Source organism: Dendrobates tinctorius, unplaced genomic scaffold, assembly GCF_039654945.1.
Source record: "Dendrobates tinctorius isolate UK_male_01 unplaced genomic scaffold, ASM3965494v1 ptg000012l, whole genome shotgun sequence".
NCBI classification, from domain to species: domain Eukaryota; kingdom Metazoa; phylum Chordata; class Amphibia; order Anura; family Dendrobatidae; genus Dendrobates; species Dendrobates tinctorius.
This window is the reverse complement of record NW_027361680.1, coordinates 11,084,375-11,103,280: the sequence shown is the minus strand read 5'-3', so window position 1 is coordinate 11,103,280 and position 18,906 is coordinate 11,084,375. Positions and strand designations below refer to the sequence as shown.

General features: G+C 47.5%; 1 protein-coding gene across 2 annotated transcripts in view; it reads left to right on the top strand.

The window, feature by feature from the left end:
- The window catches only part of MYH9 (myosin heavy chain 9), a 247,741-nt gene that overhangs the window by 126,961 nt on the left and 101,874 nt on the right, over nucleotides 1–18,906 (top strand). For both annotated transcript variants that reach the window (XM_073557995.1, XM_073557996.1), the window contains exons 16-17: nucleotides 6,573–6,766; nucleotides 6,855–6,976. In XM_073557995.1, coding sequence (XP_073414096.1) covers nucleotides 6,573–6,766; nucleotides 6,855–6,976 — 316 coding nt within the window. The remainder of the gene's footprint in view (nucleotides 1–6,572; nucleotides 6,767–6,854; nucleotides 6,977–18,906) is intronic.

Genomic DNA, 18,906 nt, shown 5'->3' with positions numbered 1-18,906 from the left:
GTTTCAAAAGGGACTATTGCTAGATGGATCAGGGAAGCCATTAGTGTAGCCTATTCAGCTAGTGGTATCCCGATTCCTGACGGCATCAAGGCTCATTCCACCAGAGCCGTGGCGACCTCCTGGGCTGAAAAGGCAGAGGTATCAATCGAACAAATTTGTAAGGCCGCTACCTGGGCCTCACCTTCAACCTTCTTTAAGCACTATAGATTAAATCTATCCTCCTCTGCTGACTTAACCTTTGGTAGAAGGGTGCTGCAAGCGGTGGTCCCTCCCTAAGGTGTTTCGAAGTCTCCAAAAATCTCTCATGTGGTGCTGTCATGGGTGAAGGGAAAACCACCATGGTTACTTACCGGTAGCCGGTTTTTCCGGAACCCATGACAGCACCCGTACATTCCCCCCCTTTTTCACTGTATGGTGTGCACAATTAGTAGGGTGTTTTGAGTGTTGTGGTGTTGGATAAACATGTAACTAACCGGGAAGTCCTCTCAATGCTCTGTAACCCAACTGAAGCGGGGGAGAGGTGCCGCCCCTTATGTCTCAGTAGGTTCCTGTCCTGGCGGGGCGGATCCCTCTCTCATGTGGTGCTGTCATGGGTTCCGGAAAAACCGGCTACCGGTAAGTAACCATGGTGGTTTTCCTCTCCTGAAGCCCCCCAAACATAACCTCCTCTAGGGTTTTAGCTGCCTTTTCTTCCTGTTGGCCCATTGTAGTTCTAATGGCCTCTAGGAGGGCGTCTGTGTTCTACGGGGAAACATGGTTTACCCCCCATGTCGCTGTCTGAGGAGGATGATTGTTCCGCCTGAGATGACATTGACGCGGAATCCGAGGGGGATCCTTCCTGGTTTTTGTTTTTTTTGTTTTTTTTTTTCCCCTTTTTTCAATAGGGACTTAATTGAGCCTTCCATTTCTGACCTTAGGGCAGATATCAGATTGGCTGCGAAACTAGGCGCTTCCTCCACCATAGTCCGCTGAATGCACGCAGCACAGATCTTTTTGCCAATCTCTTGCTAGGGGAGAATTACATATAGCACAATCCCTATTGTTCTTGCTTCCCGCTTTTCTGGGCCTTTCCTACAGAGTGAAGCATACAACAGAAGCCCCTATTAACATAATGCTAACATTCACGAAGATCACTCACCACCCGAAATCAAGAGTACCGGACTCGGAGGCTGCGTCGGAGCACGTGACCTGCGCTCTTTGGATCTTGAGGAGTCCCCCGACCTGCGGCTGGGGCGACTGATGCTGGAACGGCTTCCATGCTTTCTGCCAGAGGGCTGAGAGGGAGGCAGGGACGCTGAACGTTCCTGCTCTGACGCCATGTTGCACCGCCCGTTTGCTGCCACCTCCTCTTTTTAAATAACGCGCCTCCGCTCAGGTGAGCGTGTCTCTCCCCTGCGACCGCCGGCCGACCGCTTCAGAAAGCCGGCCGGTGTCGCACCCGGCGCCATTATACCGTCGCCCTTCTCTGACGTCAGCCGGCGCACCCAGTATGCCAGCGTCTCCCCTGCTATGGGGATCGAGATGCGGCGTGCGCGAGGGGAGGGCGGCGCGGTGGGGGCTTCCCGCAGACCCCGGGGATCCCACCGACGCCCGCACGAACCCGGAACCCCGGAGGGCCCGGGGACTGCGCATCCAGCACCCAACGGCCGACGCTGCAGGTGAGACACCTGTTCTTCCCGCGCCGTGACGGGGCTGGGTTCATCTTCTTTTCTTCGCCCATGACGGGTACCGCCGACAGTGGGGTTCCTTCCAGGACAGGAACCCAACTGATGCGGGGGAGAGGTGCCACCCCTTATGTCTCAGTAGGTTCCTGTCCTGGCGGGGCGGATCCCTCTCTCAGGTGGTGCTGTCATGGGTGAAGGGAAAAATACCGCTAGAAAATGCTGTGTGTGAACACAGCCTAAAAGTATTTAGCACCTTTTGAGTTATTTTCTTTACGTCAAAGGGCATGTTATCAGCTTTCATTGGGTGCGTGTATTTCTTCCACCTGTAATGATGTTGTACAATCAAAAGGTGAAACCCCAAGAAAACCGTTGTACATGTACACCCTATAAGTAAAGGGTAATAGTACATGTATATAACTAACAAAGTACTTTGTTTATGCGATTTTGTTCAAAAAGCGTAAAAGCCATCCCACCACATGTTGTAACCATCGGGACGGTGCTGACATGTTTCTAGTATTAAAACCTTACTGTGTGTGAAATGACATCAATGTGAATAAGAGCAGAACCGAGCTCAATAGACGGCTACCCGTGGGATACAATACAAATGAAATGCTAAGCTTAGAAAATGGAGCCACGAACCCTGTTTTTACGAACTACAAGGTTACAGCAAAACAAAAAAGCCGTACTCTAAGCCGGTATATGTGCGTAAGTGTAAGGGCACGTTCACACTGGCCAATTCAGACAACCCAGGAAAAAACTATGTGCATATTTCCTAGTGTATAATTAAATGAGATGAGTGAGCACTAATCCTCGGGTGCTCTTTTTGCGTAACAAGTATGGGAATCGATGGGAAATCCAATCATTTGTCCAGCAGACCCTAAAAGGATGTCTAAGGGGTAGTGAAAACGTTCAAATGGATGGGGAAAGCTACTAAATAGAAGAACATCATGGTGAACACCTCTGGAAGCATCTGACTTGCAGATCCCTGCTGAGAACAATATTGTCACACTTTTTACTCCACTTTAATGAGTGACTATAACATTCCCAACTGACGAGAAATTAAATTTTATGTAAAATGCAATCATTTTTTTTTCTGACTTTTTTTCATATAAAGCAAAATTTTAAAATTTAAAAAAATATATAATTTTTTAAAAATCTGTTTAATTTATGAAGGAGCCAAGAACTGACAAATTAGTGACTCTGTTACAACCCTGTATTGGACATAAAAGTTGGCCTCGTACATATTCTGTTCAAATTGTCATGTATTGGTACTCCTAGATCATAAAGGCTATGCACAAAGTGCAAAGCCTGCCAAAAATTACAAGCAGTATCATCCATACACCCTTGAAGGCACCAACTGTAGTACTTCCTTCATATATTCTGAACAATGTATAGTTGTGGTACTCGTACACTCATAAAGGTTCTGCATGTATTGCAAAGACAAAAAAACATAGGGTCATCCATAGACACATAGAAGGCAACAACTGGCGGGCCTCGTTCAACTATCAAACCTTAAAAATACTGTACTGCTATTTGGTGGTGTATATAAGTCGGGTCTACGCTAGGCTTCGTTCATTGATATCAGTTCATTGATATCAGTGAGCCTGTCAGCACTTTTTGGTAACAGGCTAAAGCTTCTGTCTGGCATCTCCCCACTGTGGCACTAAAAGTCCGCTCTGACAAGACTGTAGCGGTTGGCAGCCCAACACATCCAAGGGATAGCTCAAGCCAAGTGTCCATCTTTGAAACCCAATAGCTGAAGGTCACAGAGGAATTGGTGTGTACACTAGTTTGGTTGACAAAGTATTGCTTGACCATCTCTTAAAATGTTTCCCTCCTTGTCAAAAATACCCGGTCATGAACTTGGCCCAAGCCTTTGACAGTGTACCTCTGCTGTACCTGGTGTCTCTCCCTCGTCTCTTCACCTTGGTTGGGCCAGGGAGCTCGCCCCCTGCTGCTGGCATTTCCTGATGGGAATTTTTTCAACATTTTCCACATTGGCCTTTTGGTATAGAACCATTTTAGAAGACCTCTCTGCCTCGTGGGTGAGGGTTAAGTGATCCGGACTGGACCTTGTGAAGGCTGGGTAGTGCTGCCAAGCCTGCTGGAAGCATTCTGTTATCCAACCGACCACCTGTTCGCACTTTTGGCTTCAGAAGTGGTGTGCTGTGCCTCCCTGCAAAGTGGGATAGGAACCTAATGTGTTGTGGATGGGAGAGTTTCTTGTGCTCCAGCAACCGGTATAGTCGCACCTGCCCATGTCCTAGGCATTCTCCGTCCCTTACCGAACGCCTTGCACATTTTGTAATTACTAGGTGACTTGAAACAAAGTTTATTTTTAATAACATAACCTGCAGCAGTCAAAGCAGGTTTCTCAGTTTAATACCACTGTAATGTAACAATGCAAGTGTATGGATGACAATGGAGAGTTTTTCTGTTATGCAGCAGAAATGTACCACAAAACATATAATACAGTATGGGTGATAAATTTAACCCAGCAACACTTATTGCGTTTTCATTTTTTTTATGAATCACAGGAAACGTACCCCTGACCACAGAGTAGTGTATGGATGAGAACTGCAATCCAGCCAATTTTTTAATGCTTTTTTTTGTGTTGGATATCACAGAAATGAACCACAGAACATGTGAAACTGTATGTCTGAGAAAAATTAAGCCTGCAAAAATTCAGACCACAATAGTGTATGGGTAAGAAATGTAACCCAGGGACATTTTTTAACAATTTTTGTGTAGTGTTATATAACACGAATCACATAATGCTTGATGAATCAAAATATTCCCCCCCAAAAGAAAAAAATCCAGCTAAATTCTTGGCAAATGACTGCACTGCCCTAGTCCCGGTCTACTGATTGTATTCAACCACTCTAACTTCTCTTGCGACGCTCTCCCTCGGCTAAATGCAGAATGTGATACAAACAGCAAGTAAACGATAAGCCCTTAGAAGGGCGGTTAGTATGATGGCTCAGCTTCAGCACCAGTATCAACACTACATGCCTCTGATTCATTGTTGTCACGTACGCCTAGACAAGTGCTCTCCCCTCCAATACGAAGTGTCAGAGTTCTGCAGTGGCGTCAGCGTGCTGAGCTGGGCGGCTCCTGTTTTTATAACCTCTGTCACTTGGCCAGCTAATCACAGTAATGCCACAACCAAAATGGCTACGGCATTAAAGTGACAAGCAGGCAGTTCCCACATGCTTATTGGCTGCGTAATAGGTGCCAAACATGCAGGGCGGGATTTAAGTTTTACATAGAGCATGGCTCAATACTTGCCGAATAACTAGTACATCCGAGCATTGTGATACTCGAGTGATTAGTATTGCAGAGCACGTTCGCTCTTCCCTAGTAAATAACCATACCATGGTGGGTGTCTCAGTTGGGACCCTCTCCTGCTCTGCCCTTAATCACATTGACATTGACACATGGCAAAGTTTTAATACTAGTCAGGTGGATACATCATGTCATGGTAAGATGACTTTTTTGTTTTAAATTCAAATTACCATTACCGAAGTACTGTTATTTACATGTACTGTTAATTGCTGTAGGGTATATGCTCATTTTGTTTTGTGAAATGACCACAGTGTGAAAGTGCTCTTACACTTTGCACTTATACCAGCTTATAGTACAGGACCGTTTTTTGGCTTTTGTTCCAGTCAAAAGCTGGCATAAACACAGCAGAAAGAACATGCTACTACTGTTTAGCCATATTTTTGGTTTATTGGTATGAGACATGTCACAGCCCTGTTCTCCTTGTGTAACCTGCTTTATTAGAAACAGTTGAGGGTAGAACAGAGATGATTACTACCTTTCCAATAAGCAGAAAAACCCCTGTTTGGGAGAGAACAGACAAATCGGCGCCCTTCCTTCTGGGATACTTTTCAATAGACAGGGCTTGCAGCTTGCCTCGGTTGGATCCAATTGAAAGAGCCAGATTCAGGCTCACACAGGATGAAACATCTCCCTGATAAACCAGGGATTACATATAGAAGGGCGAAAAATTTGGTGGCCCCCAGTAAATTAAAAAAAAAGTTGGATTTAAAAGAAAAAAGCATTAAAAAAAGTACTGATCAAATTTTAAGTGGTGTTTCTCAAGGAACCGGAGTTTTTAAAGGGAATCTGTCGCCCTTTTTTTTCCCCTATTAACTGCTGCCATAGACATCAGGGGCTTATCTACAGCATTCTGTAATGCTGTAGTTAAGCCCCCGATGTAACCTGAAAGAAGAAAAACACGTTATATTATACTCACCGAGGTGGGCGGTCCGATGGGTGTTGCGGTCGGGTCCGGCGCCTCCCTTCTTGCGATGACGTCCTCTTCTCCCGTCCTGAAATGGCTCCGGCGCAGGTGCATTGCTCTGCCCTGTTGAGGGCAGAGCAGAATTCTGCAGTGCGCAGGCGCCAGACCTCTCCCGGCGCCTGCGCACTGCAGAATGCTGTAGATAAGCCTCCGATGTCTATGCCGGCAGCTGAAAGGCCAAAAAAAGGGTGACTGATTCCCTTTAAATGCACCTCTAAAAAATGTTGTACCTGTGGGATCCTAGATCACGGGGCTAAAACATCAAATGTAATACTACTGGTGAGGTCTTTGAGATTCCACAAAGACTCACCTGTAGCAGTGATTATGTTGCATATGTGCTCTACTCCAATGCTCATCATGCAGGAGGTTAGACCAGGAGAGTAAAGAAATTAATTTTCTGCTCAGCAGTCACTTTTACGTCCGGTGTCCAGTTCAGCATCAAAACTTTGACGCCGGGTCCTTTTCAGAAGTTATACAAAATGTTTATAGAAGATGTTACAGTACATATGGCAGCAAAAAAAGTTTTATGCATTAAGATACTATAAACGCTTGTGAATTTTTTTTTTTTATTTTTTTTTTCTCCTTGTACATCATTGTAGTGGATCGAATTGTCGGCTTGGATCAAGTAGCAGGCATGGGGGATTCGGCATCACCTGGAGTATTTAAGACCAGAAAAGGAATGTTCCGTACTGTAGGTCAGTTATACAAGGAACAGCTGTCTAAACTTATGGCCACTCTAAGAAACACAAATCCAAACTTTGTACGTTGCATCATCCCAAATCATGAGAAAAAGGTACTTTGATACAACTTGCTATCCGTGCAAAGAATCAACAAATTATTGTAATCTTGAAACAGCAGATTTTGCTTTTTATCCCCTTTAGGCTGGTAAATTGGACGCCCACTTGGTACTAGATCAGCTGCGCTGTAATGGTGTGCTGGAGGGCATCAGAATCTGCAGACAAGGCTTTCCCAATAGAGTTGTCTTCCAAGAGTTTCGGCAAAGGTAGGGACTATAAACTTGGTTCTAAGATTGTACAATTAACTAAATTAAAATTGCCCTGGAATTTAAGCTGTTTAAGGGAACCTGTCAGCAGTTTTGGCCTATATAAGATACAGCCACCGCCTTTCAGGGCTTATATACAGCGTTCTATAATGCTGTAGATGAGCTTCCGATCCAACCTGCAAGAGAAGAAAAATAACTTATACTCATCCGGGGGGGTACTTTCCGATGGGTGTCCCAGGTCCGGGTCCAGTGCCTCCCATCTTATGATCACCGCCTTCCTGCTTGCTTCATCGCTCTCTGACCTTTCACGACGCCTGCGCACTGCAGTATTTTCCTTTGCCCTCAATAGGACAGATAAGTATGCCTCTGCAGGAGCGCGATGCCAGGTAGCCTTTGAAGCAAGCAGGAGGGTGGCGGTCATAAGATGGGAGGTGCCAGACCGAGACCATGGACACCCATCGGAAAGGATCGCCCCCTGAGTGAGTATAATAAAACGTATCTAATCTTGCAGTTCGGACCAGGGGCTTATCTACAGCATTATAGAATGCTGTAGATAAGCCCTGAAAGGCAGTGGCTGCATCTTGTATTGCATCTTATATCGCCCAAAACTGCTGCCAGATTCCCTTTAAATGAGATTTCATCTTTTCTCTTGCTAAAAAGTGCACAAAAGTACTCATATAAAAATGAACAGTGGCTTAAGAAATTAACCTGTGTAGGTAATGGAATCACAAGGTTTTGTTTATATGCCCTGTATAAATATTTTCACTTAGACTTTTGTATATAATGTAAACAATCCACCAAAAAAAGTTGAGCTTTATTTTTTATATTTTACTCTGTCGCCTAATTGGGGGACACAGAACCGTGGGTGTTATGCTGCAGTCCACTAGGAGGCGACACTATGCATAATCTGAAAAAGATTAACTTTGGCTCCACCTCTGCAGTATACACCCCTGGACGGCGTCGGCCTTCTCCGATTTTTTTTTTTTTTTTTTATACGTTTTTTTCTTTTTTTCACTTGTTAGCATTTGTTTTTAATTGCAGATTTTCTGCATCTAATGTAAGTCTATGGGAAAAACCCACTTATAAAACTTGACGTACGCACGATAAATTGACATGTAGCAGACTTGACACACACTGCATGTCGCCTTATGCTAAACAAAATCACAGTGGGCATGAAGTTTCTATAATTCCCATCTGCTCTGCTGGAACTGCAGGAAACACAACAAAAATTCACCGTGAGCGTAAAGCCTAATGGTGATGGGCGGTACGTCTCACAGGTTACCAGTGTCTCATTATGGGGGGGGGGGGGGGGGGGGGGTCAGTTTTCTGAAAACCTTGAAGATCGTTGTTTACTGGGCACAGGTGCTGTATCTTAGCTAATGGCTGTGCTTTGTATTCCAAGTCTATTAAATGTACAACAATGTGTTGGGTAAGCAATGATGCATTTTCAGTAATCTAGCTGTACTGCCTCTTTTAAGGAAAGTCAATGATTTAGTTTTTAGCTGTTTTATTTTTGAGCTTGCCAACTTCCCATAAATCTCAAATGTTTATCTACTTGGTCTACCTTTTCACTTTGATTCTGTATTTTGATTGATTTTAAGTCTCCTGCTTCAATCTTTGTGTGCTCTTCTGATATACTGTTTTCCCTTCACCCATGACAGCATCACCTGAGAGAGGGATCCGCCCCGCCAGGACAGGAACCTACCGAGACATAAGGGGCGGCACCTCTCCCCCGCTCCAGTTGGGTTCCTGTCCTGGAAGGAACCCCACGGGCGGCGGTGCCTGTCATGGGCAGAAAATGGACCCAGCCCCGTCCCGGCGCAGGAAGAACAGGTGTCTCACCTGCAGCGCCGGCCGTCGGGTGCTGGATGCGCAGTCCCCGGGCCCTCCGGGGTCCCGGGTTCGTGCGGGCGTCGGCGGGATCCCCGGGGTCTGCGGGAAGCCCCCACCACGTCGCCCTCCCCTCGCGCATGCCGCATCTCGATCCCCATAGCAGGGGAGAGACGCTGGCGTCTTCCGGCCGCTGACGTCAGCGGCGCATTGCATGCTGGGTGCGCCGGCTGACGTCAGAGAAGGGAGACGGTGTAATGGCGCCCGGTGCGACGCCGGCCGGCTTTCTGAAGCGGTCGGCCGGCGGTTGCAGGGGGGAGGGGAGGGACGCTCACCAGAGCGGAGGCGCGGTATTTAAAGAGGAAGGCGGCAGCAGATGGCGGTGCAACATGGAGTCAGAGCAGGAACGTTCAGCGTCCCTGCCTCCCTCTCAGCCCTCTGGCAGAAAGCATGGAAGCCATTCCAGCAGCAGTCGCCCCAGCCGCAGGTCGGGGGATTCAGCGAGATCCAAAGAACGCAGGTCACGTGCCCCGACGCAGCCTCCGAGTCCGATACCCTTGATTTCGGGTGGTTGATCTTCGTGAATGTTAGCATTTATGTTAATAGGGCTTCTGTTGTATGCTTCACCCTGTAGGAAAGGCCTAGGAAAGCGGGAAGCAAGAAGAACAATAGGGATTGTGCTATATGTAAATCTCCCCTAGCAAGAGATTGGCAAAAAGATCTCTGCGCTACGTGCATTCAGCGGACTATGGCGGAGGAAGCGCCTAGTTTCGCAGCCAATCTGATATCTGCCCTAAGGTCAGAAATGGAAGGCTCGATTAAGTCCCTATTGAAAAAAGGGAAAAAAAACAGGAAGGATCCCCCTAGTTCCCCCTCGGATTCCGCGTCAATGTCATCTCAGGCGGAAAAATCATCCTCCTCAGACAGCGACATGGGGGGTAAACCATGTTTCCCTGTAGAAGAGACGCCCTCCTAAAGGCCATCAGAGCTACAATGGGCCTACAGGAAGAAAAGGCGGCTAAAACCCTAGAGGATGTTATGTTTGGGGGGCTTCAGGAGAGGAAAAAACAGACCTTTCCGGTAAACGAGAAGATCCAGGCACTTATTGAGAGAGTGGAAAAAGCCTGAGAAATCGGGGGCCCTTCCATCCACTTCCAAAAGACGATATCCCTTCGAGCATAAGGATGCAGAGATATGGGACAAAATCCCCAAAATAGATGCAGCGGTGTCCAGATCCTCCAAAAGGTCGGCCCTGCCCCTGGAAGACGCAGGGGTTCTTAGAGACCCACTAGACAAAAAGGCGGACTCATATTTAAGGCACGCATGGGAAGCGACAACAGGAGGACTAAAGCCGGCAGTAGCGGGTACTTGTACGGCACGCTCCCTCATGATCTGGCTGCAGCAGTTAGAAGAAAAGCTGGCTTCAAGCGTCCCAAGAGAGAAAATCTTATCGGAGATGTATCTCGCACGGGGCAGCAGCTTTTTTGGCCGATACCTCGGCGGACTCTATGCGGATGACAGCCAGGGCAGCGTCACTATCAAATGCTGCTAGACGCGCGTTATGGCTTAAGGGCTGTCCGGGTGACCTTCAGTCCAAGACCAAATTATGTTTCTCCCCTGCGACGGTCGTTTCTTGTTCGGCAAGAACTTGGACGATATACTGGAGAAAGCAGGCGATGAGGAAAAGGGCTTCCCCAGATTTCCTATGGATCAGAGGAGACAGCCCTTTCGGAGGGGAAGATTCAATAGGGGGGCGCCCTCCCACTAACAGGAGAAGATGGGAGGATAAAAGAAAAAAAGAATCGGGATTTATGTTTGGTGGAGGCACCTCCACCTCAAGAAAGTCGCCACAGTGACGCCAGTGTTCCAGTAGGGGGGGAGATTGGCACTCTTTTTCCAAACCTGGGAGAAGATCTCCTCCAACGCCTGGATCCTAACCATCCTTACAGAAGGCCTGAAAATTCCCTTCATCCGTCAGCCAAAATCCGTAGTCGTCATCACACCCATCAGGAAGGTGACCGAAGAGCAGGTGGCCTTAGAAACAGAGATCCTGAGCCTGATAGACAAGCGGGTACTCTCCGAGGTACCACGCCTACAGGAAGGGAAGGGGTTTTATTCACCCCTTTTTCTGATAAATAAAAAAACCCGATCAAACCTTCAGGACAATCATAAATCTCAAACGGCTCAATCTATGGATAAGGAACTCGACCTTCAAGATGGAATCAGTAACTACGGCGGTGAAGCTGCTACACCAAGATTGCTTCATGGCCATGGTCGATTTAAAGGATGTGTATTATCACATCCCTATCCACCCAGATTTCCAGAAATACTTGAGGGTAGCACTTTATATTCGAGGCACGCTAAGGCACTTTCAGTTCAGGGCTCTTCCGTTTGAAAACTCTCGGGGCTATAGATATGCCAAAGTCATAGCGGAAGTGACTGCCTTTCTCCGGATTCACGACACGGTCATAATACTATACCTGGACGATTTTCTCATAGTAGGCAGCTCAGAGGACCACTGTACAGAGCAGTTGACCCGGGTGATCAACACCTTGCAGGAATTAGGGTGGATAGTCAATTTCAAAAAATCAAAATTGCAACCCCTAAAACAGACCTTCCTAGGATTCGTACTAGACTCAGAAAAGCAACAGTGTCTGCTCCCAGAGTCCAAAATAGAAAAGGTGCAGAATCTGGCCTTGACGGGCCAAAACCAACCACGTATGACCTTAAGAAGAGCAATGTCTCTGCTAGGTACCCTAACATCCTGTATTCCGGCGGTCAGGTGGGCTCAGTTTCACACCCGGCAACTCCAGTGGGAGATACTAACAGCACAAAGATCGCTAAGAGGGCATTTAGAAGGAAAGCTGGAGCTTTCCTTAAAAACCAGAGACTCTCTCAATTGGTGGCTGGACAAGAAAAATTTGACCTTGGGAATACCGTGGGACAGACAGGCGTCAGATATAATCTTAACAGATGCAAGCTCCTCGGGGTGGGGGGCACACCTAAGGGGCATCATAGGTCAGGGTTCCTGGACGCGTCAAGAAAGGGAAGCATCCTCCAACCTGAGAGAACTGTGGGCAGTGAGCAAGGCCCTAAGTCACTTCATTCCGCTACTCCAGGGTCGAAACGTACGCATCATGTCAGACAACAAGGTAGTAGTGGCATACATCAACCACCAAGGAGGGACAAGATCACACTCCTTAATGGAAGCGGCGACAGACATTCTGGGCAGAGCAGAACAACACCTACACTCCTTGACAGCCCTACATATAAAAGGGGCAGAAAACATAGAGGCAGACTTCTTGAGTCGCAATACCCTGAAGCAGGGGGAATGGGCGCTAAACCGGTACATTTTTCAGAAAATAACTCAGCTTTGGGGGAAACCGGTGATAGACCTCTTTGCCAACAAACACAACAGGCAAACAGGTTCTGCTCTCTAAACCCAAGAGAAAATCCATGGGCAGTGGATTCGTTGCACATCCAGTGGAACTTCAGACTAGCTTATGCGTTCCCCCCCAGTGGCTCTGATCCCAACAGTTGTCAGGAAAATCAGAAACGATCAGGCCAGGGTGATTCTAATAGCTCCATTTTGGCCAAAAAGGCCCTGGTTTGCGCTACTACGAAGGATGTCCCTCTCCGATCCATGGGTTCTACCAGAAATCCCGGACCTACTAGCTCAAGGTCCAATATTTCGCGCTCAGGTCAAAGGATTCCATCTGACGGCGTGGAATTTGAAAGGTCGCTTTTAACAGATAGAGGGTTCTCCCCCGGGTTTGTGGCCACCCTGCTAAAGAGTAGGAAACCAGTGACGACTAACATCTACGGCAGAACATGGAATAAGTTCCTGCAGTTCTTAGGTAGGCCGTTGGGGAAAGATCCCCCAATTAATGCCATCCTGGAGTTCTTACAATCGGGGTTGCAGATGGGGTTAGCAGTGAACACACTTAAAGTTCAGGTGTCTGCACTAGGGGCGCTCTACAACTGCAAATTGGCATCAAATAGATGGGTAGCCAGATTTATTAAATCCTGCCATAGAGCTAGGCCTATCCCAATACCCCGGATAGCCCCCTGGGATTTAAACTTGGTGCTAGAGGGCCTTAGAAAAGATCCGTATGAGCCATTACATCAGCTACCCCTAAAGTTTCTGACCCTAAAAACAATCCTGTTAGTGGCCCTCACGTCAGCCCGCAGGATAAGCGATTTACAGGCTCTCTCAGTAAATCCACCTTATACGCAAGTCTTTCAGGATAGGGTAGTGTTAAGAACAGACCCCGCTTATTTGCCCAAAGTAGCATCAGATTTCCATCGGGGTCAGGAAATTGTCCTTCCATCTTTCTGCGAGAACCCAAAAAATCTGGGGGAGGAAAAGTTCCATAATCTAGATGTTAAGAGAGCTCTTGTAGAATACATATCTGACTAGCCAGTGGAGGAGGTCCCAGTCCCTATTCGTAGCTTTTCTGGGTGCCAGGAAAGGCTATGGGGTTTCAAAAGGGACTATTGCTAGATGGATTAGGGAGGCCATTAGTGTAGCCTACACAGCTAGTGGTATCCCGATTCCTGATGGCATCAAGGCTCATTCCACCAGAGCCGTGGCGACCTCCTGGGCCGAAAAAGCAGAGGTATCGATCGAACAGATTTGTAAGGCCGCTACCTGAGCCTCACCTTCAACCTTCTTTAAGCACTATAGGTTGAATCTATCCTCCTCTGCTGACTTAACCTTTGGTAGAAGGGTGCTGCAAGCGGTGGTCCCTCCCTAAGGTGTTTCGAATCTCCAAAAATCTCAGGTGGTGCTGTCATGGGTGAAGGGAAAACCACCATGGTTACTTACCGGTAGCCGTTTTTTCCGGAACCCATGACAGCACCCGTATATTCCCCCCCCTTTTCACCATATGGGTGTGCACAATTAGTAGGGTGTTTTTTGAGTGTTGTGGTGTTGGATTAAACGTAACTAACCGGGAAGTCCTCTCAATGCTCTGTAACCCAACTGGAGCGGGGGAGAGGTGCCGCCCCTTATGTCTCGGTAGGTTCCTGTCCTGGCGGGGCGGGTCCCTCTCTCAGGTGGTGCTGTCATGGGTTCCGGAAAAACCGGCTACCGGTAAGTAACCATGGTGGTTTTTACAAGATGCTTGTGAAAAATACCCTAAAACAATTGAAGAATAAATTACCTATTCATAAATCTGAGGGTTGTAAAAATCTCTGCACATACTGTAGAGACTTCCCCATTCAATATACGAATGGTCCCTGAATTTTTGCAATACATCGGCTATTGTAAACCAGCTTTTACAGTGGGGATAAGTATTTGATACTGCAGGTTTTGCAAGTATCCCACTTACAATGAATGGAGGTCTGTAATTTTTTATCGTAGGTACACTTCAACTGTGAGAGACGGATTCTAAAAATAAAGAACAATCATGATTTTAAAATTTAATTGCTTGAATAAATTGGTCACCTACCAACCAGCAAGAATTCTGGCTTTCATAGACCTGTTTTTCTTTAAGAAGCCTTCCTACTCTGCATTCATTACTTGTATTAGTTGTACCTGTGTAAACTCGTTACCTTTTTATAAAAAACGCCTTTCCACACACAATTACACTCCTACCTCTCCACCATTGCAAAGACCAAAGAGCTGCCTAAGGAAACCAGGGACTAAACTGTAGACTTGCACAAGGCTGGGATGAGCTACAGGAGAGTAGGCAATCAGCATGGTGAGAAGACTGTTGGCACAATTATTACAAAATGCAAGAAACCCAAGATGACTGTTAATCTTCTTCAGTCTGGGGCTGCATGCAACATCTTGCCTCAGTGGGAGAGGGGATAATTCTGAGAGGTCAGGAATCTGCTCAGAACTACACTTAAAGACCTGGTTAATGACCTGAAGAGAGCTGGGACCAGAATCTCAAATATTACTGTTAGTAACACACTATGCCATCATGGATTAAAATCCTTCAGGGTACACAAGATCCCCCTGCTCACAACAGCACAGGTCGGCTTGAAGTTTGCTGATGACCATCTGGATGATCCAGAGGAGGTGTGGTCAGATGAGGCCAAAATAGAACTTTTTGGTATCAATTCCACTCGCTGTGTTTGGAGGAGGAAGAAGGATGTTTACAACCCAAGAACACTGTCCCAACTGTGAAGCATGATGGGGTAAACATCCTTTTGGGGGTGGTTTTCTGCAGAGGGGCCAGGACAACTGCACCGTATTAAAGGGAGGATGGATGGGGTAATGCATCGCAAGATTTTGGCCAACCACCTTCCCTGAGAGAGAATACTGAAGATGGGTCGTGGCTGGGTTTTCCATCATGATGACCTAAAACAGGCGAGGCAACTAAAGATTGGCTCTGTAAGAAGCTTTACAAGGTCTTGGAGTGGCCTAGCCAGTCTCCAGAGCTGAACCCAATAAGCCTTTGAAGGGAGCTGAAACTCCAGCAACAGACCCGAAATCTGAAAGATCTGGAGAAGATCAGTATGGAGGAGTGGGCCAAAATCCCTGCTGCAGTGTATGTAAACTTGGTCAAGAACTGCAGGAAATGTCAGACCTCTGTATTTGCAAACAAAGGTTTCTGTACCAAATATTTAGGCTGGTTTCACATTTGCGTTTTTTAGCGCTGGGAAAAAAACGCATATGTGCGCATGCGTTTTTTCCCCCTATATTTAACATGGGTGCGCATACCTGCGCACTGGCATGCGCACATATGCGATTTTCATGCGCTGCGTTTTTTTGGGGTGTGCGTTGGTATTTTCCAGACGCAGCATGTTGCATTTTTTGGCCCTGCAAAAAAGCGCATGCGCACATATGCGCACGTTTTGCGCTAAAAATGGCCATTATAGCCTATGGGTGCGCATATGTGCGCATTGGCATGCTTATGTATGCGTTTTTTTGCACAAGCGTTTTTTTTTTTTTTTTTTTTTAACCATGGAATTTAGGGGTTTGGGTTAGAGTTAGGGTTAGTTAAAGGGGTTTAGGGTTAGGGTCAGGGTTAGGGTTGGGGTTAGGGTCAGGGTTAGGGTTAAGTATGGTTTGGTTAAGGGTTAGGGTCAGGGTCAGGGTTAGGGTTAGGGTCAGGGTTAGGGTTAAGTATGGTTTGGGTCAGGGTTAGGGTTAGTTAGGGTTTAGGGTTTGGGTTAGGGTTAAGTATGGTTTGGTTAAGGGTCAGGGTTAGGGTCAGGGTTAGGGTCAGGGTTAGGGTCAGGGTTAGGGTCAGGGTTAGTTGGGGTTTAGGGTTTGGGTTAGGGTTAAGTATGGTTTGGTTAAGGGTTAGGGTCAGGGTTAGGGTTAGTTAGGGTTTAGGGTTTGGATTAGGGTTAAGTATGGTTTGGTTAAGGGTTAGGGTTAGTTAGGGTTTAGGGTTTGGTTTAGGGTTAAGTATGGTTTGGTTAAGGGTTAGGGTTAGTTAGGGTTAGGGTTGGTTAGGGTTTAGGGTTTGGGTTAGGGTTAAGTATGGTTTGGTTAAGGGTTAGGGTCAGGGTTAGGGTTAGTTAGGGTTAGGGTTAGTAAAGTCATGGTTTGGGTTAGTGTGAGGGGCCACCTAATGTTGGGAAAAAAACGCAAACGCGGTAAAAACGCATAAAAACGCTGCGTTTTTTTCATGCATGCTCATAAAAATGCTTGAAAAAAACGCAGCAGTTGTATGCTTTTGTATGCGTTTTTTTAATGCGTTTTTTTGCGGGAAAAACGCGCTGCAAAAAAAAGCAAGTGTGAAACTAGCCTAAGTTGTGTTTTTCTATTGTATCAAATACTTATTTCCTGTAATAAAATGCAGTTTAATGAAATTATACAATGCGATTTTTCCCTTCACCCATGACGGCACCACCTGAGAGGGATCCGCCCCGTCAGGACAGGAACCTACTGAGATATAAGGGGCGGCACCTCTCCCCCGCTTCAGCTGGGTTCCTGTCCTGGAAGGAACCCCACTGTCGGCGGTGCCTGTCATGGGCGAAGAAAGAAGAAGAAAAAAAAAAAAAAAGAACCCAGCCCTGTCCCGGCTTGGGAAGAACAGGTGTCATACCTGTAGCGCCGGCCGTCGGGTGCTGGATGCACAGTCCCCGGGCACTCCGGGGTTCTGGGTTCGTGTGGGTGCTGGTGGGATCCCCGGTGGCTACGGGAAGCCCCCCACCACGCCGCCCTCCCCTCGCGCGCCGCATCTCGATCCCCGCGTCATCTGACAGGGGAGAGACGCGGGCGCTTTCCGGCCACTGACGTCAGCGGCACAGAGTATTATGGGTGCGCCGGATGACGTCAGCACCAGGCGACGGTGTCATGGCGCCCAGTGTGATGCCGGCTGTTTTTTTTCTGAAGGCGGTCGCAGGGGGGAGGGGAGACAGCTGATCGGAGGCCACTCACAGGATGGAGGCATATTCAAACGAGGCACTGCGGCGGGCCAGACGGTGCAACAATGGAGTCAGAGCAGGAGAGGTCCGTGTCTTTGCCGCCCTCACAGCCCTCCGGCTGCAAACATGGAAGCCGCTCAAGCAGCAGCCGCAGGTCGGGAGAATCCTCGAGATCCAGAGAGCACAAGTCACGTGCTCCGACGCAGCCTCCAAGTCCGGTACCCTTGTTTGCGGGTGGTGAGTGATCTTCGTGAAAGCTAGCATTTGTTAATAGGGTTTCCCTGTCTGTTTGACCCCGTAGGAAAGGAGCAAGAAAAATAGAGACTGCGCCATATGCAAAGCGGCCCTAACAAGAGACTGGCAGAAAGACCTCTGTGCCAGTTGTATTCAGCGTACTATGGCGGAGGAAGCGCCTAGTTTCGCTGCTAATCTAATATCAGCCCTTAGGTCGGAGATGGAGGGTTCAATTAAGACCCTATTGAAAAAAAGGAGGAAAAGAAGAAGGGATCCCCCTAGTTCTCCCTCAAATTCCTCTTCGGCCTCGTCCCAGTCGGAACAGGCCTCCTCATCAGACTCCTCAGACAGTGACACGGGGTAAGCCATGTTTTCCGGTGGATGACACAGATGCCCTCCTAAAGGCCATTAGGACAACAATGGGCCTATAGGAAGAGAAAACTACAAAAACCCTAGAAGATATGTTTGGGGGTCTCCAGGAGAGGAAAAAAGCGTACCTTTCCGGTGAACGAAAAGGTTCAGGCGCTTAGAGAGAATGGAGGAAACCCGAAAAATCAGGAGCTCTTCCCTCCACCTCTAAAAGGCGATACCCTTTTGAGCACAAAGACGCAGAGATATGGGACAAAGTCCCAAAAATAAACGCAGCAGTATCCAGGTCTTCTAAAAAATCAGCCCTGCCCCTTGAAGATTCAGGGGTTCTTAGAGACCCACTAGATAAGAAGGCAGACTCATATCTGAGGCATGCATGGGAGGCAACAGCAGGAGGACTAAAGCTGGCGATAGCAGGCACCTGCACGGCACGCTCCCTCGTGATCTGGCTGCAGCAGTTGGAGGAAAAATTACCATCAAGGGTCCCAAGAGAGAAAATATTGGCAGATATGTATCTCTTGCATGGGGCAGCAGCCTTTTTAGCGGACACCTCGGCGGATTCTATGAGGCTAACGGCCAGAGCAGCAAATTTATCAAATGCTGCTAGGTGAGCACTTTGGCTTAAAGGCTGTCCGGGTGACCTGCAATCTAAGGCTAAGCTGTGCTCTCTCCCCTGTGATGGGAGATTCTTATTCGGAAAGAACTTGGACGACATCCTGGAAAAAGCAAGCGGTAGGAAAAAAGGCTTTCCCAGGTTCCCAACAGAGCAGAGGAGACAGCCCTTTTCGGAGGGGTGGAAGGTTCAATAGGGGGCGTCCTCCGGCCGATAGAAGGAGATGGGAGGGCAAAAGGAAAAAGGAGTAAGGCTTTGTTTGGTGGAGGTACCTCCACCTAAAAAAAAACAAAAAAAAAAAAACACCGCTATGATGCCAGTATTCCAGTGTGGGGGGGGGGGGGGGATTGGCACTCTTTTCCCAGGCCTGGGAAAAGATCTCCAATACCTGGATCCTAAGCGTCTTAAGAGAAGGCCTGAAAATCCCCTTTGTTCACCAACCGAAACCAGTGTTCGTAGTTACCCCCTTCAGAAGAGCGGCCGAAGAACAATTGGCCTTGGAAGCAGAGATCCTGAACCTTATAGACAAACAGGTCCTTTACGAAGTCCCAGA